The sequence below is a fragment of the Abramis brama genome (assembly GCF_963993115.1).
Source record: "Abramis brama genome assembly, chromosome: 6".
NCBI classification, from domain to species: domain Eukaryota; kingdom Metazoa; phylum Chordata; class Actinopteri; order Cypriniformes; family Leuciscidae; genus Abramis; species Abramis brama.
This window is the reverse complement of record NC_139968.1, coordinates 7,784,398-7,812,381: the sequence shown is the minus strand read 5'-3', so window position 1 is coordinate 7,812,381 and position 27,984 is coordinate 7,784,398. Positions and strand designations below refer to the sequence as shown.

The following is a 27,984-nucleotide window of genomic DNA, read 5'->3' as shown; positions in this document are numbered from 1 at the left end:
AAACGCAGGATTCATCACGGCTGCAGTTTTCTTCTTTATTTTACATTTAACTGAAATGTCTCAATGTAACTAAAGCAAAGATCTCACTAAAAGTCTCTGAATCAGGTGTTTGATTCTGAATAGAACGTATTTTTATATGGAACACAATGAAGCAAATCGGTGAACCTTTGCTTGGTTCGCATCACTTTTTTGACCTAAACATGTTTTATTATGTTCTCAGTGGCTTTTTTGATATTCTTTAGGAGTGAAAGTGTGCCTCCTCCTCTTCCAAACATTCTGTAAACCGGTTTACTCTCACCTGCATTTTTCAACCGGCTAGTTGAGTCATCTGTATTTATTCCAGCTGGCCCTGCCTCCTGCTGAGAGTAATGGAGAACCGGGGAGACGTGATAGACGGGGAGAAAAGGAGAGAAGGGGTTTCAGAGATATGAGGGGAATGAGAGAGAATGAAGTGGATGGAAAGGAAGCCTGTGATCAGCTCCGGCCTGTCAAAACACTTCCTGTTGACTGATACACACTCAGACACTTGGGAAAAGAAGACCGTGATAGAAAAGGTGTAAATGAAACATTAAATAGAGAGAAAGAAAGAGTGGTTAAGCAAAGGATGGCTTCTTTGAAAAACCCAAAAATGTAAGATATTTTAGGTCGGTTACTATATAATTCTGATATTTCCACTTGTTTCTTGCCGCCATTTCTAAAATGCAGACAATTTTAATATAAAAAAGAGTACCTAGTTGTGTCGAAAGAAAAAATATAAATATATTTATATATATTGCAATGCTTTGGCGTTCTCGTTTCCCTCAAGAAATCGTAGAAACTCAAAATCTTTGCGTTCGTTCACAAAATCTTTGCGTTCGTTCACAAAATCTTTGTGTTCCTTCGCAAGAACCTCACGGACCTTTGTGTTCCACTGAGAAACTTTGCATAGTTGCAAAAGTGTTGCACTCCCCTGAGAAATTTTGAGTTCGTTTGCAAAATATTTGCGTTACCTCGCAAAACCTTAAACCTTTGCGTTCCCCCAAGAAACTATGCGCAGTCGCGAAGTTTTTAGCAAGTGGACGAAAAGTTCTCTATGGGAAACGCAAACATTTTGCGAGCAACCGCAAAGTTTCTCAGAGAACTCAAAACATTGAAATATAATTTTTCCTTCTATCTCATTTTTAATATATATCACCATATCTCTTAGGCATTCCAGAGTTTTCTTTTATGATTAAGTACAAAACCCCAAACAGAAACTCTTGCTTAGATGTCATGACCATCAACAGCGATACTGAAACGTGACTGCGATGAGTATCACATGTTCTGACACATACATTACGTTATGCTAGTGTTTAAGTCTAGGATGCCACAAAAAATACATCATGTAACATCATAAATGTACAGCTGTCGTTCTCTCTGATCAGCAAACACTGTCATTAACGTTGTGTAACGATGCCTGAAGCGTCAGCGCTAGCGAAATACTTTTACATTTTGAGGGAAGGATTGGAAAACCACATGGTGCTCATCTTCTGAATGAAAGCCTTGGATATTGATTAGTGGAGAACACATTTGAGCTTTTTTCTAACCAACAGGCCAAACTAAAATTATGAATACACAGACGAGGCCTACGCATTCTTGTTTGCCTTGTGGCTATACAATAACTCGCCTCTACAAGAAGAAACACGAACGCATTAATTGATTGTACTCCTGTAGCAACGTGAGTCTAACAGACGGCTCCCGTTTAGTGTGAAATCTGTAATCGGATCAACATTCGGTATCAGAATACGCCGGCGTGTTAGCTTAAGTGCTCATTAATAGCTGATCGTGCTTTATCTCCATCTCAACGCATCTTGTGTCCTGTCTAGCCACAACAGAGAAACTGATGTGCAGTATCGTAACTCTTTCTCTAAGTGCTTTAGGGGACACGCGCCGAATTCATGGCAATTGTCCACAATGGCCGTAGGTGGTCAGGTTGAAATGGCTTGAGGAATTTTATTTTCATGGTATTAGTAATTTATTGCTTAAATAGAGGGGTTTTCACTAGAAATGTAATTGCCAGATGTTTAGTGTATTGCATAACCATGTAATAACGCCTTTATTACAATATTATAACATTGCAATATATAAACTCAAAAAAAAATGCCCTCAGGGGTAAAACAGCTTGTCCCTTGTCCCAGTAAAGGGGCATCTTTGCATTTTATTCATGTCTAAAAGTCAAGTCACCTTTATTTATGCAACACTTTATAAAATAGGTTGCTTCAAAGCAGCTTCACAGTAATAAACCGAAAAATGGCGGGATTATGCAAACTTAATCAAATATGAGACAAATTAAAATTCGGCTCTAAAGCAGCTCCAAAAAGACAATAGTGTAATTTTTCAGTTCAAATCAGTTCAGTGTCGATTTAATTCAGTGCAATAACATTCAACGTGTCGATTATGAAACAAATTCGATTTCATAATTTTTAAGTACAATCAACTTGGAAGTTTAAGTCATTTCAACTTAAATACAATAAATCCGCTCTTATCCGATAGTGTCAGTGCAGTCGAATCGATAATATTACTGAATATTATGTCTTTCAAACCCCAACTAAGCAAGCCAAACGTTCATAGTAGTACCTCAAGGGTATATATTACTACTCTAAGGTACGAACAAACACCTTTTAGGGGTTAAATACCACCTATACTTCAACGGAAATGCATTATAACTCTTGAGAGAGGGAGACATTGAAAAGCTCTCACTGGGTTAAACAGGTGACATGATTCCCGTACTCAATTAGGAGCTCTCGCACATGCGGCGGTGGCATGGGCTTGCTAGCTAAGGATGGCCATTCAGGCACTCTGAACACATAGTTGTGAGCACACCTGGTTAGCAGACAGCCGCCTCGGGGTCTGCCCGTTCGCCAGATTGACTCTGCTCTGTAATTAAAGACCTTGGAAAGAGGAAGAAAAGAGAACCAGTGTGAGTAAGGGGGTGTGCAATGCCCATTCCCATTTTTGACACAAGGCTTGAATATTAATCTGGGTTGTGGCTCATCTTTTGCTCGCCGTATGAACCCGCGTGCTTGTCTTTGTGCTGTCTGTGAGCGGGAACGGCATGTTTGATCAAAGCAAAAGGGCTCATTTTCCACAACCCCATTCCCTCGATGATGTCAGCTTCGAAATCAGACCCCCTACGACCTTGTGTCAATCCGAACGTCAGCTGAAGAACTAATTAACACAACAAACGAAAATGTAGCAGGCGCACTTATGCTCTTTGTCATCTTCCTGTCAATTGTTGTCATCATAACCGGCGTTATGTACTTTAGTACATTTAGTACGTTACTTCTATTGTCTTTGAAATATGGTTACTGCCGAATTTACTGAGAAGCATTTATTGAAAGCTAAAATATACTTTAATTATATTTCTATTGAAATTTGTATGTCACGCATTTAAGTATATTTGTAATTACACATTTTAATGATATTTAAATGTTGTACAATATATTAAGCTTAAATGTAATATTGAATAACAAAAACTTAAAATAGTTTGCAATTTAACATCAAATTAAGTGTACTTCTTTAAAGCATGACAAAATACCATTACAACAATGATTTAAAATGTACTTAAAAGTATATATTTAATTTGCCATTATTACAAAGTGCACTTTTTAAAAGTGTACTTAAGCGTTTTAAGAATGTGTACTCTCTTTAAGTAAACTTAAGTGGCCTTTCTATTTAATTAATATTAAATTGTTTGCTAGTACACTTTAAAAAAAATAAAAAAAAATAATAATAATTATATATATATATATATATATATATATAAATATAAATAATATTCATTCATTCATTCATTCATTCATTCATTCATTCATTCATTCATTTATTTATTTATTTATTTGAAGTGCAAAAACAATACAATTAAGACCTTCTTTTTCACCCAGGCTTTTCCCAATTCTTTGAGAAAATTGTCATTTTACAAAATTTTGATAAAATTCTTGAAAACACTTTATTTTACAGTGTCCTTGTTACATGTTACATGTACTTACCATAGCAATAACAGTAAATTATGCATAATTGCATGCAACTAACCCTCAACCAAATCCTAATTCTAACCCTAACTCTATACTCTGTTCATTTTGTTAATTAATATTACTCAGTACTTTATATATATACTATATATATATATATATATAATGACACTTTAACAATGACACCTTAAACTAAAGTGTAACCCTTGAATACCTTATAAGTAGCATAGCAATAGTCGGTAACACTTTATTTTAAGGTGATGCAATTATGCGTTACTACATGTACAAGTAACTAAACCTAACCGTAACCCTATAGTAAGTAAATGTAGTTAATTGAGTAAGTACAATGTAACTGCATCACCATAAAATAAAGTGTAACCCAATAGTCAAGTGGGAGAAGTCTGTTTCCTGAAGTTAAGAGTTTCCACTGTACAATTACAAATTCGACAAAGACACGGGTGATTTTAGTGGTCGGAAATTACAGTAATTCCGTCATGAAATGGACGCTACAGCTGCAGCTTTGACAGTGGGCCTTGTTAGTACGTAAATGGCCCAGAGAGTGACAGGCATTGTGCCGTGACTGACGGCAAGTGGACGGATGGGGATAAGGAGGCTCCTTTCATGGAGTTCCCGTGGAGGATTCAGGGTGTTGGAGATCCAGCATCTACATCAAGGACCGTCGGCCAATTAGAGGTTGCACGCCGGCTCGCCAAAAGCAGCCTACTCCTCTAATCACCACACTCCAGCGTGCCACAAAAGCCCGGGACGCTCACCACATTTCAATTTAAATAGAAGCCCCCCCACCCACCCCTTATTTTCCTCCGTCCCCTTTCAACGACTTTCCCCCTCTCTCTCCCAAAATATCTCCCCCACTTTCAGCCAGCTTTACCAAACCCCCCAACAGCTAATGAAAGCAGCAACAAAAGCACATACAAAGCAATCAGTCTAATAGCTTTAATACGTTTAATGCACTGTTTTCCCCACGCTGTTGACACATCTCAGTGTTGGGTGGCAAAACAGAGCTCAAGTGTTTGGCGACGGAGAGTGACGTTCCTTTATTTGTCCTTAAGCCTGTTGTTTGGTACGATTCCACAACAGCGCAGCAGGAGACAAAATTGGCAAATCAAGATTGTTTAGATAAAATCTAAACTCAGATACATATATATATATATATATATATATATATATATATGTATATATTTCACCAGCCTGCCACAACAACATAGTGTTAACCAATAGCATAAGTTTTGGGTGGGGCTATTTGTTTGACTGACCAGTGTCAGTCATCAGAAAACTGGTTTTACAGCATTTGTTTATTATTTTTTGTATCTCTATTTAACTAATAGTGCAGAACATACACACTCCACCTTTCATTTTCTTACATGCAAAATATGTATGTAAATCGAAGTCATTCAATCAGCACAATCCTGATCCAGTCTTTGCCGTTTCACTTTGAGTTTTCCTTGCTTTTCCACGAGTCCTAACCTCCAAACAACACGGAAAAAGGAATCACTAAAGCTGAAAGCAGTTGGGCTGAAATCCCGCAGTAATCTCTCACCTGTCTGCCCACACGGCACTGAGTCAGTTTCTAAATCCACTGAACATTCTTTGTATCAATAGAGCTGGTTTTGTTCACATACCCCTCTTTTTAAAGAAGATTGCTTACTGGAACAAAGAAATATTTTCAGGCGCTTGTAAACTCGCAGAATGAGTGAGTGAGTGTGTGTGTGTGTGTGTGTGTGTGTTTCAGAAACCAAGTGTTTCTCTGTCTTCCTCTGTTATTAACGCTGCTCTGTCATTAGAGGATTAAAATGGAAGAGCTGACCTTTCTTACATCAATATATGTGTGTGTGTGTCTCTCTGTGTGTGTGTGAACATGCAATTCTGTGAATGGGAATTTTCCACTAAATCTGTGTGTCATGCAGCTTTTAAATTTAGTGTTTGAAGCAAAAACTATGACTTATTGTTTAGTAATTTACACATACTTTCATAAATTTGCTTTGAAAACATCAAGTATGTGTGTTTCCTGGAAGAAACACGCATACGTGAGTCTTTGAGACCTTATTAATAAGCAATTAAAATATTTATGATGCTTTTTATGATGCTGTTATCATAGTAAGTTTTTAAAGTCCTACCCATTTACACATTACTTAAAAAGATATAATGGTGAAATTATATATTAACTATATGCTATTATGAAATATTACTATTAAAATATATTATAATTAGTTTATACCGTTTTTAAGTAGTTTAAATAGTAGGCTATCATGTTATTATATTCTTGTACTTTAGTGATTCTTACACTTTTTTAAAACTTTTTTTTTTAAGTACAATCAATGTAAAATTTTAAGTATAATCAACTTGAATGTTAATTACTTAAAATTATGTAAAATAATATTTTACAGTGTAGTTACAGAAAAAAAAAAAAAAAAAAAAAAGTTTAGTGTTTGGACCAAAAATTTTACACATATGTCCATATTTATCTCTAAACATATGGCTACAAGTCAGTTTTCTTTGAATTATGTTATATGATATGTGCTTGAGTAACTTCAAATATTTACATTTCCTGCGATTTTGAGACTTTATGAGAATCAAGTTCAAAACCTTACTAAGCCAATTCAAATATGTATGAAATATATGATTATTTTTGCCAAATTATAAGTTATTACAAAGGGCAACCCATTTATCATTGTACACAATAGTGGTGACATTAAAAATACATATTATTACTAAAAATATATATTTGTTTATAAGTAGTTTGTGTAATTGCTATTTTTGTCTACTTTAGTGTTTTATAATTAAACTTTTATGACAGCTAAGTCAACACGAGGTGAATTAGGTTTCATTTTTAATTTTTGTGTAACTTTTTCATAAAAGTTCTGCCTCTCTAACTCGAGTTTATGGTGGGTGCTTTATGTCATTGCTTCACAGTCAAACGTGTGATTGTAGACGGGTTGCGCAAGGGAAGTATTTTCTCAGAGCACTCGTCAATCAGGTTCGACATCCTGCCAGAAACCACCCGTACTCTTCGTTTTACCTCAGAATTGGGAAAAGCAGGAAACAAGCCATCGGTTCTCCGCTCCCAAACGTTCCCTGTGTGGAGCCATTTTAACTGTGGAGGAGTGCGTAATGGAGGCTGGGTGCTGCTGTAGGCTTCATGCTGGAGTGTGAATGAATTGTCGCATTGAGGGCACGGCCTCTCGCCCCCCTGACTGCGACGGGCCGGGGTGAGGGGTGGGTCACCCTCCGCTGTGTTCGCTCTCTCATTGAGCCAGGACTTGCCTCCTCATCTAAAAAGCGCGCTCAGCTGACACAATGCTCGGCTTTGCTGTTTTTCAGCGCAGCTTACAAAACGCAAACAAAACAGAAGGCTGCAGTCAATCGCCGCATGCTCCGGAACGTTCCGTCTGTTTCACTGAGTCAGAGCTGACTTTCACTCCATTCCCCCTTTTCTCTGGTTTCGCCTGGCGTTGTATTTGCGCTAGCACCTGCGTGCTAGCTCTCCCACAGCTGACAGCTATGGTTTTCTTTTAAACGCCGAGGTGTTTTGTAGAGCGTGTTTGAATGTCAGCGGACCTGTAAGTCAGCGACACAAAATGACACGCGATGAAAGACATCCCAACAGGAAATCAATGGCGTATGTGAAGAATTAAACAGCTGCCTCAAACGGTTTCTACTTATTTTACAAACACCTATGTGTTGGAAACATCTCAAGTAGCCACTATCAAGTTAGATATTTCCAGTAGACGAGTGATGCAATATCAGGTAGTCAAATTAGACAGTCTGTGTACAACTATTAATATCAGGTTTGATTGACAGGCGAGGAGGTGGTCCTTCACTGTTGTCCGGGACAAATCAGCTAAGACTTTATGTAAACGAAGACTGTGCACTAAGAGTGGGAGAAAGTAAAGCACGCAAAATGACGGAATAAGTCCCACTTTCTAAGTGTTCTGAGACGTCATTATTTGCAGAACTGCTTTATAGATGAAATTAACTGATTTAATAATTGATGATCTTTACAATTGAGCTGAATCAACACTGAACTGACTTCAGCTGGCAACTGTTGAAATGCATTATTTTCCTGTTATTACTGGAAAGCTGCATTGAAACGATCTGCATTAAAGCGCTATATAAATAAAGGTGACCTGACTTGGTCTTGAAAAATTCATTTTTTGTTTCGTCATGATTTGAGAGTTTAGAAAGACTTCAAATATGAAATTTAATCATAAGCGTGGTGAACATCTTTGGAGAATTTGACGTTTCAAAAATAAGCACAGCAAAAGTTGGATTTTTATTTTTATTCATTGATTGATTTATTGATTGATTTATTGATTTATTTATTGATTATTTTTTTACTTTTTTTTTTTTAAGTTGCGGTCACAATTTTATTCGATTTTTTTCTTCTTCTCCAAACCGTGAAGCCCTACAAATGCATTTCTGACAACATTCAAACCCTGTTTATTCCTGAAACGGATGTTAATACAAGGAGTAAATGGGTTTAGCACTCACTTTTGAGTGTTTTGTTCCCTAACACATGATTTCAGTGCACTTTTAAACGCTCCCATCCATCTAATTTACTAAAACACAGTCACAACGTGCAGTGGTGACTGCGACCGCCGTACATAAACAGCAGAAGCAGGTGGTGGAAGGTAAAATGGTTGACTCAATATGTTCGAGCGAGCGTGCTCACTGTAATAAAAACAGAGAGCTGCACATATGGCTGGTGGGATAACAACAGAAAAAAACAGACAGGCAGAGCATATTGGGCATTGAGGAAATTGTGAAGATCTTCCTTTTGCGAGTTTTATGGCGCTATTCAAGAACTCCTTTGCTCTGTTATATATCCTCTTGAGTTTACAGCTGCTAGCTTAAGGGTGCGAGTGAGTGGATGTTTTGTGTGTGTGTGTGTGTGTGTGTACGTGTAGGAAGGGTAGAGGGTTGTCTTTCAAAAACACTTAGCTTTTCTTTCCCACCCAGCAAATACACGGCTAATTAAATCTAATTAGAGGAGGGCTGTCATAAATCTTTGACAATGTCTTCTGGATCACCCACAAAGCTGTTTTGCCTTTCTTCCGTCTTTTCACTGTTGATTAGCATGATAGTGTTTCTCTGTAACAGCACTCATGAATTTAGCACAATGCATTAATGGCCATTAACAATATGGACAGTGACTGTTATGTATTGCTTAGCTCGTCCTTCACAGTGTGAAATCAATTCCTCCCAAGGTTTTCTATTTCATTGAGTTTTCTCATTTTTGTTGTTGTCAGTTGTTTAGGCTCATATTGTTCCTCAAACTTAGTGGATCTTTTTTCTTTTCTTTTTTTCCCCTGCAGAAACACTTATGGACACCAAATGGGCCACCACTGAACTCGCATGGACCTCACATCCTGAAACTGGGGTGAGTTAGTGCTGTTGTGTGTTTGACTTTGGTTAACCTGAGCACGTTATGCTTATATGATCTGCTCCTTCAGTCCAAATAAAGTATGAGGTGAATCTCAAAAATATCCTCTCCATGTCATATTTAACCCTAACATAAACAAATAAATAAAATAAATAATAACTGGTCCGTTTGTAGGAACAGTTTTGTTTGTCCCCTTGTGTTTTTATTTTGTTTTATGTTTTTTTTTTTTTTTTTAGTTATTTGTTGTTGTGGTTGTTTTCCCCCCATTTAGTTTTTATTTATTTATTTATTTATTTGTCTCCTTTTGCCCCCCCATCCCCCCCATCCCATGTTTATGACAAATAACCTCCTTTTTTGCATTACAACATTACAATTAAAATATAGAGTGGTCCTTAAATGGACCTCGATTTCTTCAAGAAAAACCTAATTTCTTATTTCTTTCCATTGAAATCTTTAATTTGAGGGTTAAACATGACTAGTTATATAGTTATATAGTTTTTTTTTATTTTTATTTTTTTATTAATGTTTGTTGTTGTTGTTTCCTCCCTGTTGTTTTTATTTATTTATTTGTTTGTTTGTTTGTTTGTTTAGTTAGTTATTCCCTCTTGTTTTGTTTTCCCCTTTTGTTTTTGTTGTTGTTTTGTATTAGCATTATTTTCAAATAATGCCAATACAAAAATAAATGTATTTATTTATTTTGCATTACATAAATACCTTAGATTTTTTTTCCATCACATTAATGACACTTACAAATATTTTTAAATATGCCTAATTGTCATTAAAATAAAATATATTGAATTATTTCATTTGAGGGTTAAAAATGACTTGGCAGATTCCGTGAGATTCTCTCATAAATGTCGTAGTTAAACTACCTTTAAATCAAGAGGCATTATAAACGGTCCTTGTTCAAATATAGCGTTAAACACAGGAAGCTCTGAGTTTCATCAGATAAAGGCAATGCCGAGATCAGATTTCACCCTAGCCGTGTTACATTCGTTCTCCAAAAACGAAATTTGTGCCCACAAGCTTTTGGCAGACACAGCAGAAGTATCCTACAGCTCAGTATATCTTTCACAATACCCAGAGACTGCTGCCTTTCCTTACTTTTTTTTTTTTTTTTAGATTCTTTGTCTAATTCTTAGTTTTGGGTCCTCTATATCCAGTACTTCAGGGTTCTGCATGTGTCCACTGCCCCTTCCTGCCCCCAGCCACACCATCTCAGCTGTTGCAGTCACCCCTCCCCAAAACCTTTACTTCCGAGTAACTTAGCACCAATGAACAACCCCAAAGACACAAATCAACTGCCATTTCACCTTCCCCGTCTATATATTATTCTTGTAAATATCCCTCGCCGCCCCCATTAAAGCACTAAAACTCTCCAGCACAATGGGCCAAAGCACAACCCCATGACACCCCAACAGATGCCTCCTTTCAGGACATACATTGCCCAATTCTTTCCCTTCTGCTCTCTGTCATGCACACAACTATACATTTCACCCACGCCGCCCCACTGTATTTTAAGACAGACAGGGGAAATGTGGCACCAGTGAGTCCTTGCCTTAAATATCACAGTGTTATGGATGCCTTTTATTTCAATCCCAAGCTGAAATATTCTGTGAATCCCACGAAAACTGGTCACATTCAAACCAATTTCCAAATAAATCAAAATGGATGAAATGTGATTTTGACTGTTTGTTCTTGGAGATTTACCCACCGGCTTAATTGGCACCCTCCATATCTCTCTTTCTTACGTGACACTCATTTCTAATTTCGTGTGACACTAAGTTCAATGGTATGTCACACCCAGAAAACCGAAATGGGAACTGTGCCCAGATAATAAAAACAAGGGCAAAAAGTTGGAATAATTCCCAGCCTGACTCAGCAGGTCTTTTTCTATTTTCATTCAATCTGCCATAAAAAAAACAAAAAAACAACTCTATTATTCATAAGTCTTACACCTGTAACCTGAGAAATAAACACAGATAAATACAGACTTTAACACCATTAAAGGAACACTCCACCGTTTTTTGAAATAGGGCTTATTCACCTTCTTTCCTACATTTAGATAGGTGGGCAAATGCATTTTTGTCTCCGTGCATGCATTGTTTTAGTTTGACAGGGTCGGCGCTAGCTTAGCTTAGCATAATGAATGGAATCCTTTGTTGCCAGCTAGCATGTCCTGAGTAAAAGTGATATAAAAAATAAATAAAAAACACCTAATTACTTCTTGTGGCCTGCATACTCACAACGAGTACAAATAGCGATGCAGATTAACACTAGGCGACTTCCTAGGCAGATTTTGACTTATATATTAAGGACTATATTAGGGGGAAGCACAGGCGAAGCACTGCTACTTGGGCGTGATATCTCTGCGCCCAAGTAGCAGTGCTTCGCCTGTGCTTCCCCCTAATATAGTCCCAAGTCAATATCTGCCTAGGAAATCGCCTAGTGTTAATCTGCATCGCTATTTGTACTTGTTGTGAATACGCAGGCCACAAGAAGTAATTAGGTGGGTTTTTTTATTTTTTTATATCACTTTTACTCAGGACATGCTAGCTGGCAACAAAGGATTCCATTCATTATGCTAAGCTAAGCTAGCGCCGACCCTGTCAAACTAAAACAATGCATGCACTGAGACAAAAATGCATTTGCCCACCTATCTAAATGTAGGAAAGAAGGTGAATAAGCCCTATTTCAAAAAACGGTGGAGTGTCCCTTTAAGGAAAAATAAACATAATGGCCTGCTGTTGCTTAAACCTGACCTGCTAATTATTCCAAGATAAACTTACTGAGTTAAAAAAAGTAATGCACTTACATATTTATAAATAAACCACATGAACCATCATTCCACGGCTGCTAAAGTGAATTTATTCACCCCCCCCCCCCCCCCCCCCCCCCCCCCCCCCCGGCATGCAGCAGGGAGAAAAATCAATGTGCCCCCCCCCCCCCCCCCCCCCCCCCCCGGCATGCAGCAGGGAGAAAAATCAATGTGCATAAACTTACAAGTGTGTATGAAAGTGCTTTATTGCATCAAAGTTTAATATGCAGAGATCACAATTTGTAGGCTTATTTCCCTGATATTGAGTTGAAAGGAAATTGAGCATCTTAATCCTGGAAAGAGGAATGTTTCATTGCGAATCCACACCAGTGCAATGTGTGGGGCCCGATTCCTCTTTCCCATCTTCACTCTCTCAGCAATTTATTCCACTGAACTAAATGCCCATTTACACTTCACTCTTTCTCCTGTCCCATTGACCTGATGCGTATTATTGATTTCAGCACCCTTGGCTCAGAAAGGCTGTGATAAAGCAGAGACTTCTGGAAGCCCTGTCTACCTGGGGTCCCTGGGGCCCGTAGGGATGAATGGCCTGTCCGCACAACATCCATATCGCTGTGTTAATTAAAGACTTCACCCCTACACAAACCCTACGCTACTCTCTCAACAAATCTCTCGATGCTGCGCTAAGTTTTCTTTTTCCTTTCCGGCTACAGCTCATTTTCTCCTTTAGGATTGCTTTAATTTGAACTCACTGTAATCAAAAGAAGTGGGCCGAGCATGCATCTAATTGTTTCTTTACCAATTTGAAGATAAATCATTTCTCGTTGATATATGCTGTTTAAGCAAGAAGAGGTTGATGTAAAAACCCTCATTAGCTGCCAAGATTGCTAGTAGGCGTTCTTACTCGACCACAGTCTGCGCTCCCATTAGTAGTTTCTGAATAACACTGCTTCTTACTTGCATGACGTTGAACTATATTTAACCTTGTCGCATCTCAAATCGCCAAATCTCAGCTGAAAACTTATGTTCATTGTCACCGAGACCTGTATACTCATTGTAATGTAATGCACAAACCTCTCATTTGTCTTTTGAAAAGATGTATATTCTTAATTCTGGTAGATAAGAGAAATCATTCAGGTAGAGGATTGAATGTAGCTTGTTGATCTGCATGAATACAATGTAATCATGATGGCTTAATTGGACAGTAATTGATTGTGAAGTGATGCAGAGAGCACTCCACACTCGAGGTGTGAGGTAAACATCCACTCGTTGTTTTATTTAATGGAGTTCTGAAACTCCACGGTACTTTTGATGAATTCGCCAGGCGGGTTTCTTCATTGAACTGGTGAACGCAGATGAAAGACCAGCGTGCAGCTCCCCACTTAATGCCACCGTACACAATGTGTAATTGAAAAGGCACAAACCAAAAAGCACAAAATTTAATTTCCCCTCTCTTTCATCTGCCCCATTCACTCTTTTTCTCGGCTTGCTCCCTCCGTTATATTGTTTTTAAGCTGTGGGGCTGTCGCTGAGAAAGAGGAATTTATTGCCTGCCGTACCTCAGTAGCGTAAAACCTCAGAGTTCTAAAGCCCCGGATAACATCAAAATGAGAACAGTTTCATTTATAATACTGACAATGATGCGTATTGTACCATACTTTAGATAAAAACATTAGTTATTGCTATTGTCCTGTAGAAGAATCCTTGAAGAATGCGGTATATATTCTAGCTCATTCTGAAGGTGAACTTGTAAGTTGCTGTATATCTGTGACTTACAGTGTTCTCTTTTTTCCCCCTCTTTTTTTCTCAGTGGGAGGAAGTTAGCGGTTATGACGATGCCATGAACCCCATCCGAACATACCAAGTGTGCAATGTTCGTGAGCTTAACCAGAACAACTGGCTTCGCAGCGACTTCATCCCCCGAAAGGATGTTCTTCGTGTTTATGTGGAGATGAAGTTCACCGTACGAGATTGCAACAGTATTCCCAACATTCCAGGATCATGTAAAGAGACCTTCAATCTGTTCTACTATGAGTCTGACTCGGATTCAGCCACCGCCACCAGTCCATTTTGGATGGAGAATCCTTACGTTAAGGTGGACACCATTGCTCCGGATGAGAGCTTCTCTATGTTGGAGTCTGGTCGGGTCAACACCAAGATTCGCAGCTTTGGTCCACTTTCCAAGGCCGGCTTCTATCTGGCTTTCCAGGACCTGGGCGCCTGCATGTCTTTAATCTCTGTCCGAGTTTTCTACAAGAAGTGTTCCACGACCATTGCCAATTTTGCAGTCTTCCCAGAGACGGCAACAGGAGCCGAGGCCACGTCACTAGTCATCGCCCCCGGCACTTGCGTGCCAAACGCTCTGGAGGTGTCTGTACCTCTTAAACTCTACTGCAATGGAGATGGAGAGTGGATGGTTCCTGTAGGTTCCTGTACTTGCATGGCTGGGTTCGAGCCTGCAGTTAAGGAGACACAGTGTCAAGGTGAGTGCTGATATATGTGTTTTTTTTTCTTCTCACTGTGCAGTTTGTCTGATCTCCTGGTATCACATTAAGTCGAATGGACAAATCATCCTGTTTTTTTATTGAGGTGTTTGGCCTAACAGCAAATTTGGTTATTCAACCTGAATTTAAGCAGAGCAAAGCAATGAATAAGTAAAAGAGTCTGTATGTCCATCAGACTGGAACATTTTGCTGAGAGAAAGGAGCGGCCTTGCTGAAAAACATATCAGGTTCAGACTGAGGTGAATTAAGCCAGCGTGTAACATAGCCACGGTGAAAGTGAGCAGAGCAGACAGCGGGAGGTCATGGGTCAAATGGAGAGCTGGGAGTGAGAGGAGACCGGAATCGATTTGCGGACCAAGGGCAAGGGCTGCAGTGAAACATTAATGAAGAGCACGAGATGGAGATAGAAAAATAACCCTGACAGTCAAGGCACCAGAAGTGAAAGGTCTCAAAGAGACGGTTGGTTCCAACAAATTGTAAGAACTACAAAGAAGGAGTCAATGAGAACTGAACTGCTGGGGTAAAGAACTAAACTGAACAGCAAATTATTTGTGTATAGAGAAAGGAGGATTATTAGTGGTGTTTGAGGTAAACTTCAACGTTATGAGAGTCGGTTGAGAGTCGCTTAACACTGTGGCGCGCAAGGTGCTATGGACATTAATGATGCCTTAAAAATCATATTACTACCAAGCATATAAAGCTAGACTAATACTTTTCTAAGCAGTCTATTTTGGATGATAAATCAGTGGAAAAATCCTGTACGTTAACATTTAAGGAGGGACTAGAATATCATGAGACTTAGGGGTAGGCTCTTTTGACTTGAGACAGTAAGAAACCATGTAGCGACTATATAGAATGCTAAAAAATAACAAGAAAGAATGCCTTATGAACCACATTGCAACACTTTGACAACCTATCACCAAACCCTAGCAACCACCCTAAAATGAACACCTTTGGAAATGCCATGAAAACCATTTACAACACCTTATCATACAACTCCAAGCACCACTCACATTATTATCATTATTATTATAAGAAATGTATGTAGTTGTCAAAGTAATAAAGGACTTTTCTACTACTGCCAACTTAATATTAAACCAGTGTATACCCGTGGGGAAAGTGGGCAGTCCTGATGTATAGTTAAAAACTCATTTGTTTGCTTGTGGTGGCTCAAGGTGAAAGCCCTGGCAGCAGTGACCTGATAAAATGTTCTCTAATCAAGCCACCCGGAAACCAAAGGAGGGATAAATCTCTCTGTCACCTCTCTCTTACTCGCCTTCATCTGAAGGCCGTTGGTCTCATTAATACCCTGCCAGAGCACAGTTAGGATATTCACATGAATATTAATCGACAAAACCTTTTTTTTCCTTAGCGCTGCATATTTCTACTATCCATTCTTTCTCCTCGCTTTCAATTTCACCACAAATTCTATTCACTCCCTTAAGTCCTATGTTCTGCTCTCAATGAGAGAGAGAGAGAGAGAGAGGTGTGAAGAAGGTTTGGGCAATAGAGTGTGTGCAATAGACTGTAGTGGAGAGAGAGAGCACAACTCATGAAAAAGCCACAGGATTTGCATTTCCTTTGCTGTCTTTCACCTCACCTCTCTCTCTCTCGCTCTGTCAGGAGTGCAGCTAGAGGAAGGATGAGGATGAAAGGAAAGGGCTGACTTCTTACCTTCTTGGAAGCGATTAATCAGCACTTTCAACCCTTCAGAAAACAGCCTGAGTTTTTTGAAGGGGAATTTCAAGCAGTCTTTCATAGGGTCTAGAATCTAGATGGTCTCATTTGTCTCCCAACGATTTTGGTTGATTTATGTACATCTAAAATGCGAGGCACAACACTGAGGACTCATTAATCTCCAAAGCGATACGTTATGTGTGATAAACTCGAATTCACAAGGCCTACACTCTTTCATCTTTATCACTATGTGAACTGTTTTCTATGTTCCTTCTTCGCTACCTACCTCTGGCTGGCCTCCCCTGATTAATGATTAAACAAATAAGCCCCCAGGCAACCAAGTTAACAGTATCCCTGCACTAATGAAGCCTTGTGTCAATATCGCACATTCTGAGAAAGGGAACTAAGAAGGTGACCCCAGGAACATCACCAGTGGTGTGTTCTGCTTTTAACACTATCAGTCCAGAAACCAGATGTTCAAATCTTTTCCTGAAAAACAGTGACTGTTCATTATTTGCTGATCCTAAGCCTTAGAGACTATTGCTAAAATGGCCCAGAAGGCTGGGAACTGGTGTCATACTCCTTCCCATCCGTTAATAAACATAAAACTGGCTCCTTGATCACTTAACAAGACAGTTAGGTGACATTCCGAACAGAAAGATCACAAAGCCATTGTGTGCCAGGAGATCACCTCTGCATTTATCATAGACGCGATAAAATGTGTACACAATGTCCGTAAATGATGTCGGAGCTCCACAAAGGCCAAAGACCTGTGAATGACACACTAATCTTTGTATTCATAAGATAACAGCTCACACTTTACTGTGTAGCCTTCAATATGACTTTGTTTATCTTAGAGGGACACTTCCTGTGGTACAACATCGACATTCCCTGTGTTTGAGTATTGATTGTAGGAGTTCATTTCGAAAAGTGCTCTTGTTTGGAACAAACAGGCATCTGTTTGTAATTGAAGTTGACGGTTAGCTCATGTGTGCATGGGGTTTATGCAAGGCCAGGGTATGTTGTTGGAACTCGTCTAGTCATGAGGGGTTTATTTCCCTGGAGGAAAGCAACAACAAACTAATGGTGCCAAACAAATACGTAAGCAACAACCTGTGTGCCTTCGTATTTTACAATGCCAAGATGGAAAGGATTAGACTGCATACTGTGGGCAAGGAAAACAAAAGGAAAATTAAGGCAAACAGAGCTCACAAAATGCTAATTGCAATGGGGAAATTACTATTGATTTTGCTGTTGAATGCAATAAAAGCTTTGTCACATACCTAGATGGAAGCAATACATTTTTTATCTCTGACAGTAAAAGTAAACACCTCTTTCTCTCTTTAGCTTGCAGTCCAGGCACCTTCAAGTCCAAGCAGGGTGAAGGGTTTTGCTCTCCATGTCCGCCCAACAGTCGAACAAGTTCTGGAGCCGCCAGCATCTGTTCCTGCAGGACAGGCTACTATCGGGCAGACAATGACTCACCTGACTCAGGATGCACCAGTAAGTAACGCCTTAGACAAAAACCTCCTTTTCACCCATCATGACCTCATCTAATCTTAAGCAGTGTTGTTTATTTGCCATGTTCTCTGCTCTCAAAATCCACATTGATCAACTGTGTGTACATTCATGTTCATCCATATGTAAACCAATTCCTCCGTCAATAGTCCAACAAGTAGGAGAATGCTGGGATTGTTTCGAAACATTTCCCTTTCTCCTGTTTTATATAAGCTTATTTTTGGTTGGGTTCATTGTCAGTACTCTGAACAGATACATCCAAAAAATGTTTTCCCCAAGTGAACACCACAGCTATTTCTTGCCATTTTTGATGTTAAATGAGCAGCACAAGTGGGGAAAACAAGGTTTTGCTTAATTTTAGTTACATGAAAGCACTTAATCTGCATTGAGTGTAAATGAAGTCCCATTTGACCAGTTTTATTTAAATTTCCTGCTTAAAAAAAACATCTTTACCCAGTCTTATGTGGTCTGACGTTCTTAGCTGTGTACCAGGCGGGTTTCCACTGCTCAGTTTAATAGTTTTGTTGGGGTTTGGGGAACTTTTCAATTGGCCATTCTGGGAAATCAGCTGTCCAAACAGCTAGACCAACTGAACACCAGCTTTACTAAACAGGGAGACCAGAAAAACCTGCTGGGGAAGGCAAGTAAACCACCTTAAACCTGCTAAGACCAGAAAACCACCTTAGTCTGGTCTGTTAGACAGGGTTATTACGAATGCTAAATTATCTGAACACAACAACAAGCACTTAACTAATTTAAATGTTTAATTGTGTCTTCAGAAGAATAACATGACACATATATTTTCTTTTTGCAGCTGTGCCCTCATCTCCACGCAGCGTCATCTCCAGCGTAAACGAGACATCGCTTGTACTTGAGTGGAGCGACCCACGTGACCAAGGTGGAAGGGAAGACCTTCTCTACAACGTCATCTGTAAGAAATGTCTGCCCGAACGTGGTACCTGCACCCGGTGTGATGATAATGTGGATATCTCTCCCCGCCACCTTGGGCTTACTGAGAGACACGTGACGGTCAGAAACCTTCAGGCTCACACCCAGTACAGCTTTGAGATTCAGGCCGTCAATGGAGTCTCCAACAAGAGTCCCTACGCACCCCACTTTGCCTCTGTGAACATCACCACCAACCAAGCTGGTGAGTTCAGTGAGTTGTTTCTGTTTCAAGTTGGTTATCAGTCAACCAGATATCATGTTTTGAACCTGCGGATTTGTTGTTGATTCTAGAGGCTATAATAACCATTCTTGAACAGCTAAAAATGAACTACCATGCTCCAAAACACAGCTACCAGCTTTACAAAAAGTTACAAATATTCTCTTCCATGTGTGTCCTAAAGAAAAGGTTACAAAAAGTTTTCTTCATATGCTTTCTGGCACTGAAATAATGAAATGTGATGGTTCTCTTAGTATACTTACAACCCACAAAACTATATTCAAAGAGCTCAGCCCACTGAATGCACAACACCGGGCAGATGTGCTGTAATGCAAAGCTAAGCTACTCTAGGCTAGAGCATGCTGGGTTTAGTGAGATGTGAAGATGCATTGCCTTTGTGTAAACAGCCTCTTATTGTTTAATTCAAGTTTTGAATTGATCACTGGACTCAGGATAGCTTTCAGAATCATGCATATGCTTAGCTCTCTCCTTAGCACTCTATGCCAGCTCCAAGAATGCCTCTGTTTGCTATCAGGGATTGACCACATGCATTGTAATATGACCCAGGCTGTTGTTGCACATAAGTCAATCCCAGGGTGACATGCACACCCACACAGCAGCCCACCCCCGTGGTTCCAAATATTCAGGAAAGTCTGTGAGCAGATTATCTCCTAGGACTGTGCCTGAATATTCATCCACTTTTTAAGGCAAAAAATAAATATGGGCCGTCGGCTCAAGGGACGTCATGGTTACTTCCACTGTCTCCGCAGGATGAGGCCCCTTAATCCCGGGGTGAGAGTAAGCAAGCGGGCTGCCCAGGGAGTATTGTCTTCAGGGTGAGGCTCTTCTGAGCAAGGCCTGGGTTAGGAGGTTGACGGTGATGCGTTGGGGGAGAGCGAGCTTTTGGGGGAGGCGGACAAAGAGACAGACAGAATAATAAAGAGCTACTAGGGAAAGGATCAAAGAACCGGACCTGGGGATTAAAACGTTTTTAAAAAAGAAAAAGTGAGGGAGAGAGAGACAGAGGCAAGAAAGTAGGGGATGTTGAGAGCTATTGTAGTGTGTGAACAGAACTTGATAACATCAGAAACCGGAGACGGCAACATCAGGTCTGAGGACAAATGGGGACAATTTAGATTATGTAAAGCTGGGTGCTAAGATAAGTAAGGTGCTATGGAAGAACTTGTGTGAACACAATATATATATATACTAACATGATGAATAATTACTTCACAATTTAAATAATATATGCATTTTTGCAGTGATTTGGGAATATCGTAGTGATTAGGGAAAGAATATAAAAATATGAGATTAATCTACACGTGGAAGACAGGCAGTAAAAAAAAGGCATCATGGGCCATAACAAGAGATTAGGGAATGGACATAGGTTGTGTGCAGCTAGAAACATATTTGCATTTGTGTGTAGATTGTGTGGTAAATTGTCTGGACTGGATCTGCCAGATACCAAGCCTTCCGGTTTGTCTGTCATGGTGCTTTTCACAAGAGAATTTAGAATCTTTTCTGTCTGTGTAGTTTGAGAGGCTGGGCCCCCGAAAGTGCCAAAGACTAAGGGCTGTCTAATGCTAATACTTCAAAGTAGCTCTTTGGTAATCCTAAATGTGATCATGCTCTAAATGTGAAAAAAAGAAAAGAAAAAGAAATTCAGTTTTCATTAAAATAGGATTTCTCTCATTTTCCACCCACATAGCTCCCTCTGCAGTTCCTACCGTCCACCTGATGGGGGCCTCAGCCAACACCATGAGTCTTTCCTGGCTCCCTCCTGAAAAACCAAATGGCATCATCTTGGATTACGAGATTAAATACCATGAGAAGGTAAGAGCCAGTGTAAGTCAATGAAGCGAAGGGCATTCAATCACAATTCCACCACTGTCATCCTCTGCTCTATACATAATCGTTCATCCTGACAACAGCATCAACCCTTCCTGTCTCTCTCTCTCATACCCTAACACTCTCCTCCCTAACTCCTTCCTTGATTCATCCCCTTCTTTTGAACGCTGATACCGCAAGGCAGTTGGAGCTTGGCAGGGATGGAGGCAGGAGGATTTGCATAGAGGAGAAGAAAGAGCCAGGCATATCTGCTCCGTGTTTGATGTGTTGTACTGACAGATTAAACTGGAGCTGCCAGACGCTCGCTTTTGGGTGCTGGCTGGTTTTATATGGCTTGTTTTATCACTGTTTCCACAGGACCAGGGAGAAGCTATTGCCCACACCATGACAGCCCAGCGTAGCTCTGCACGCATCGAGGGTTTGAAGCCAGGCACGCCGTATGTGGTGCAGGTTCGAGCCCGAACAGTGGCAGGGTATGGCCGCTATAGCAGCCCTACTGACTTCAGCACCAACCACCAGGGTATGTAAAGCACCCTATATTTCTATATTATCACATTAAAATTATGTCTTTCCAAAGCATATCAAGCATTGGTCTGAATATAAGTGGAGTTTTTGCATTAATAATCCTATAAATAACACTCATAGAAAAATAAATGCTATAAATATATCTGAGAAATACGATTCTTTGAATATTTCCTATGATATCTCTCTTTGTGTGCCTCACACAGCTGATGCAGACAAGACTCTGCAGGAGCAGCTACCCCTCATTGTGGGCTCTCTAACGGCAGGGCTGGTCTTCATCATTGTTGTTGTGGTTATTGCCATTGTCTGCCTCAGGTAATTTTCACTTACCTCAACAATATTCAGTAATTACACTTATAAATGGATCACATCAAATGTAGAAGAAATAATTACATGTCAAAGTATACCTATGAAACAACACAATTCTTTGAATTAATTTATCCATAATGCTTTCTTGGAACCTATTGGTCAATTATTGGACGCATTTTAGGCACTCTCAAAAGCAGATTCATTTTGGATCTTTTACTTTGTAAATTGTATCCAGTGGTCTCAAATGTACGTTCCCTACATTGGAATTCCATAATGTCCTGGTGATCGTTGGCACTGGCAGTTTCTACCTTGTGGCCACCTTACCATTTCCACAGCGGAGGGCAAGGCAGCTGTGTATTTAAAGCCTTATCATGCAAAAATTCTCAATTTGCACTCCCTTCCTTTCTAATCAGCATAGTGTGTCTCAGTATCTTAACTTGTCTGCGACTGAAAAAATGTAGGCCTTGGCATATTCCGGAACTGAATTTGAATTGGAAATGAGATACAAATCACCAGCGGGTATTATTGGCCCGGTTACTAGTTAGACAACAAAGGGATTGCATTAACATGTAGCTACTAGAGGGGGTTGAAATTGCATTGCATTTAATGGACTGATAGTGGAGAAAGTGTGAAGGAAAGAATTAAAAGACAGGACTGAATTAAACAATGTGGCAGTAAAGATTCCTTAGTTTGTAATGGGAGCAAGACAACCATTGCTGCTTCTGTTTTTCTTAGCTGCCTTTATGTAGATTTCACTTCTACCATTCAGTCAACTGAAGTGACAAGGGTCTCTTGAGGCTGAATCTGTTGTTCTCTTAATTGTCATATAATTCCCCTTCTTTAATCGACCTCAATTCATGTCCCTAAAGGGGCTAGCAGGGAGAGAAAAAAACAGGTCCTTTTCAAAATGCTTATTTTGCTATTTTTAGTTAAGAAATCATGAACCTTTTGTAACTGACTGTATTGTCTTTGGTTCACAGGAAGCAACGTAATGGCTCAGAATCAGAATACACAGAAAAACTGCAACAATACAGTAAGTCTCTACAAGAGTTTACTTGCCATTGGATGACTAAAAATGCTATAAATATTGTGTATTACGGCAGTGTGATTCATACGTCTATTCGCACTATTGAATCCCCTATAGTCACTCCGGGGATGAAGGTCTACATTGACCCATTCACCTACGAGGACCCAAATGAGGCCATCCGCGAGTTTGCCAAAGAGATTGACGTTTCCTGTGTGAAAATCGAGGAGGTCATTGGCGCAGGTAACCAACAAAAGCTCCTGAGCAACAGGGGGAAGACAGCTAGGCACACCCAGGCCATACCTTTAGAGGACTTCACTCCAAGCGGTACTTCAATCAACTCATCCCGCTCCAAAATACAATCCCTTAGCACCTTACCAATGTCTCTAACAGCTTTACTTACAAAATGGAGCTTCTGAGGTTATCTTCAGAGCTAACTATAGAGCTACCATTCCTGCTAACTTACCAAACCTGTCCTGAGCCTGATTATACCTCTTGGACAACTTAATGTCCTCCTGACCATTTGACCTGTTAACTTCTCCATCCATGGTGCTCCTTCCTGCCCTTGAGACCACTCCCCTTTGTTTTGTAAATTTTGCTAGATCTTGACATTAGTGTTTACAGTTTAGTTTCTGAAAGCCAAAAGCAAAGACAAGTAGGATTCTTGTTCAGTAAGACTTGCAGCCATGTTATAATAAAATGGAGTTGAGGAGCCCCATGCCACACTCCAAAAAACAAGGCTTTTAACATCTAACGCTGCTACCTGAACCTGTTGTTTCCCAGCTTTGTCTAAAGTGATGAACCCCTACCATGCCCTTCCCTGATCCCACTCTTTCTCTTGCACCTGCTTACACATTGACCTAGAATGCAGACGCAAGTCGTCCAATCCTCCCAAGCTTCTGTCCCCACCTACTTCCTACACTCTTACCCTGACTCCCTCCACACCCTAGCATTCCCTGCTTCTGCCCTTTACCCCTTCCTCTATTGCCTTTCTTTTCCCATTTCCTTTTTGGTACCTCAACCCCCAACAATGCTCCAAAAGTGTTTTCCATTTAAGCATTCCTGACCTCACCCTACCCCTTCCCTTGCCCCCTGGATACACTCCAATAGCATCACCTTTAGCCCTGGCTTCTTTTGCTGTCTCCCCCTGCTTCCCCCTGGCTCCTTGATTCTAACCAGTAACTGTCCCTCTCCCCTTTCTCTCCCACACTCCTCCACTCTTCCCTCTCCTCTCCTCTCCACCCTTTCTGCCTCTTTCTTGTCTGTCCATTACCTATGTAGGAGAGTTTGGAGAGGTGTGTCGCGGCCGTCTGAAGCTCCCTGGAAGGCGTGAGATCATTGTGGCCATCAAGACTCTGAAGGCAGGCTACACAGAGCGCCAAAGAAGAGACTTCCTGAGTGAGGCCAGCATCATGGGCCAGTTTGATCATCCCAATATTATCCGCCTGGAAGGGGTGGTGACAAAGAGTCGGCCAGTCATGATTGTCACTGAGTTCATGGAGAACGGAGCGCTGGATTCCTTTCTTCGGGTTAGAGATGATTACTACCTTAATCAATTTATTTATTATTATTATTATTTTTTGATGCCTGGATTCCTGTTTGTGAACATGCAAGTAATACTTCATTAAAAGTGATCTACTTCATAAAACAAATACCATCATGGCTGAGGTCTAGCACAAGTTTTATCTAAGCAGTAGTTTTCTAATAAAAAAAGATATGTTCTCACCTATCCCCTTGAAAAAAAAACATCCTAAACTTTCTGAATAGAGATGACAAATAGCGTAGCTGCTAGCTGTGACATTCAGAGATGAATCAGCTGGGTGATGAGTAACATCCTGAAAAGTTAAAAACACTTAGACAGCAGACATTTCTGTTATGAATGGGTCTGTGATTTTCCTCTCTCTCTCTCTCTCTCTCTCTCTCCAACAGCTAAATGATGGACAGTTCACAGTCATCCAGCTCGTCGGTATGTTGAGAGGGATTGCAGCTGGCATGAAATATCTATCCGACATGAACTACGTGCACCGTGATCTGGCAGCTCGTAACATTCTAGTCAACAGCAACCTGGTGTGTAAGGTGTCCGATTTTGGTCTTTCTCGTTTCTTGGAGGATGATGCCACTGACCCCACCTACACAAGCTCATTGGTCAGCATTCACACCTTGATCCTTTAATATGCATAGCAATTAATAATGTTGTCAGCTTCTGACTGAGGTTAAAAATCATTGTATTCACTTGCATCTATAGGGTGGAAAGATCCCTATTCGCTGGACAGCCCCAGAGGCTATTGCTTATAGGAAGTTCACATCAGCCAGTGATGTCTGGAGCTACGGCATTGTGATGTGGGAGGTGATGTCATATGGCGAGCGCCCATACTGGGACATGAGCAACCAAGATGTGAGTTTCCGCTCTACTTTGCCTCTATTCAACTTCATCTGAGAGTAAACTAAAGCCAAACAACTATTATTTTTCAATCAACAGGTGATCAACGCAGTCGAGCAGGACTACCGACTGCCCCCACCCATGGACTGCCCTACTGCCTTGCATCAACTTATGCTAGACTGCTGGGTGAAAGAAAGAAACTTGAGACCTAAGTTCTCCCAGATCGTCAACACCCTGGACAAACTTATTCGCAATGCCGCCAGCCTTAAGGTGGTCACCAGCACACATTCTGGGTAAGGGCACACATGGACTGACTCATACTATCATGCTAGTTAATTTGTTTTCATGATTTGTATCTATGCAGGCAGTATTATAGACTTACTCAAACTGGTTCTCTCATTTTAAATTCAGAATTAGGCCAAAGTTACAGAGGCATTTGAATTAAGAGACCATTGATTTCAGATCATTTTCAATCGACAAATAATATTGTAAGCTGAGAAACTCTTTCATTATAGAAATTAAGAGGACCTTCAGTCAATAAAACATTTGGTTTAATTGCACCATCACAGGGCTATTGATTGTTTTGCCTGAGATGCTTGCTCGGGTCTAAACTTACAAGAGCTTTTTCTGTTTGAGATATTTAATGACATTATCTGCCTTCCAGATGCCAGTCACTATAAAACAGAATCGATCCACATTTTTCTACAAATGTATTGTTTCAGTTGTGTTAGCAAGAAGCTTCAGGCGGGTTTTGACCCACCTCGGGGTGCCTGCCTCTGGGCCGTAGGTCCTGGGGGAGGGCCTCTAACAACCGGGAAACTGTGGGAGCCTGTCTTTGTCTACTCTGCAATGATCAGAGTTTAAAGGAAGAATAATTAGTTAATATAATTCAGAGATGGGAATGGTTTTAATTAGCAAGTAACAAGATTTTAAAGGGGCCACTGGATAAGTGGGCTGCCTGCTGAGCTTAATGAAAGAGGGAGAGATGGGCTCCTGTTGTTGCAACATTTGATGTTCTGTGAACTATCTTCAGTGATCCAATCCTTAAATAAACTAAGGAAAGTTCATTTAGTTAATAATTGCTCTCATTTTTGAGTTAAGGGTAGGTTAGTTATGCATGGACATTTATCCTTTTGGTTTTCTCGTACAGTTTCCCAATGTTGCACTTAAAGTCAACGTCCCAAAGACGTGAGAGCCAGACCAGCTCTAACAATGCTCCATTAAGGAAAGCTGCCTTCCAGGTTAATGACCACAAACCCTTCAGCCCTAAAGGCAGGAGCTTATTAAAAATCACTCTTCCCATCCATCTACAGACCTTGTCTTCAATAGAGCCTCTGTTCCATTCTTATTAACTTTTTTCTTATGCTTTTAATTGTTAATTAATCTAATGCCATCAAAAGACAGCTAGGTTCAGCAGAGCAGAGAGCTCGCAGACAGAAGTGTCTTTGCTCTGAAACTTTGCCTCCCAATCCCCACTGCCCAGACCTCATTGTTAGTTATTAAGACCCAAATCTGGGCATAGATCAAGCCTGGTCTCTGTTGATTTTGTCTAATATAATTTAAAATGGCTGTTTTTGTGCATGACATTAAATATAGTTGTGCTTTAGTGCAAGAATGATCTTGTTTCCCACATGATTTACCCAAATAGATCACAATAGCAGTGCTGCTCCAGGACCAACAAAAGAGATGGATACAACTACTTGGACAAATCATGTCATGCATAAGCAAACAATGATTTCTAAAGGAAAATAGAATCATAAAATACAATATAAATAGAATTGTAGCATATCAAGTATCAATACATGTTAGGCAACACATCTTAAGACCAGAAAAAGTGCTGTTTCATATGTACCTGGACCCACACCCACAGCTTCCTTGAAGTTCTCTCTAGGAGGCCGCTGCATGTCTCCAGCCAGTAGGCCACAGTGGCAGGTCCAGGCCCTACAGAGAGGTGGTGATGGTGGGGGGTTTGGGGGTGAGGTTTTGGTGGTGGAGGCCTGGCGTGACCTAACCCTCTCTCTCTCTTTTTATCTCCACTCCTCTCTTTCTCTGTAGGGCCTCCCAGCCGCTCCTCGACCGCTGTGTGCCTGACTACACCACCTTCACCACTGTGGGCGACTGGCTGGATGCCATCAAGATGAGCCGCTACCGAGACAACTTTCTCAATGCTGGCTTTGCTTCTTTTGACTTGGTGGCCCAGATGACTGCAGAGTGAGTGTCTGGACCAATTGTTGGAATGCTCCTCTTTGTTTTGGTGGTCTTACGTTAGTCCGAATTCAAGGCACTGTGCACTTTTTAGTGGTCCAAATTTTATCTGTATGCAACTTTTAATTGTTCCAGTAAGGAGTAAGGATGATTTTATCTCAGAGCTTGTGGCATGGACTTGAGCCAGCTGCATGGAATCGAACTGTGGTTCAGACCAAGCATTCGAACCAAGTGCAAAAACAGCCTAAAACAGAACTTCAATAGGAAATTAAAGAGACAATATCAATATTTGAATGATCAGAATGGGGTTAGTGATAGAGCTTTTGAGCATGTGATTATTCTCCTCATCTCGCTTTAATTAACTATAACATTTCATTCTCAAAATAATTTCACAAACAAAGAATCCTACAAAGGTCATGGTGCAAAAAAAGAAATTCATGATTTGTTACTGTTAAATGTCTAGACAGAAGTGAAGAGAGCAGTTGGGATCAAATAAACTAATAAAGAAAAAAATATTATAAATTCATCACACCCATTAAATTGTAATAAAGGATGGAGGCAGGGGTAATTTGTTTCAATTTGGCAACTTGACAGGTGTACCAGTCGGTGGTTTTCTTGTGCTCTTAATGACTAGTAATTCTCCTAATGGGCTCCATTTATTAT

At 40.2% G+C, this 27,984-nt stretch overlaps 1 protein-coding gene across 10 annotated transcripts in view; it reads left to right on the top strand.

The window, feature by feature from the left end:
- The window catches only part of ephb3b (eph receptor B3b), a 53,093-nt gene that overhangs the window by 20,855 nt on the left and 4,254 nt on the right, over positions 1-27,984 (top strand). For 2 of the 10 annotated variants that reach the window (XM_084117305.1, XM_084117303.1), the window contains exons 2-15: positions 9,323-9,387; positions 13,980-14,652; positions 17,698-17,853; positions 18,683-19,018; positions 20,742-20,866; positions 21,239-21,401; positions 21,610-21,718; positions 22,693-22,745; positions 22,845-23,063; positions 24,018-24,265; positions 24,666-24,881; positions 24,982-25,131; positions 25,216-25,409; positions 27,172-27,327. In XM_084117305.1, the coding sequence (XP_083973431.1) occupies positions 9,323-9,387; positions 13,980-14,652; positions 17,698-17,853; positions 18,683-19,018; positions 20,742-20,866; positions 21,239-21,401; positions 21,610-21,718; positions 22,693-22,745; positions 22,845-23,063; positions 24,018-24,265; positions 24,666-24,881; positions 24,982-25,131; positions 25,216-25,409; positions 27,172-27,327 (2,863 nt within the window). Of the gene's footprint in view, positions 1-7,537; positions 7,627-9,322; positions 9,388-13,979; positions 14,653-17,697; positions 17,854-18,682; positions 19,019-20,741; positions 20,867-21,238; positions 21,402-21,609; positions 21,719-22,692; positions 23,064-24,017; positions 24,266-24,665; positions 24,882-24,981; positions 25,132-25,215; positions 25,410-27,171; positions 27,328-27,984 lie in introns of those variants that run through there. The other 8 variants (XM_084117306.1, XM_084117308.1, XM_084117304.1 and 5 more) reach the window with 8 other exon arrangements.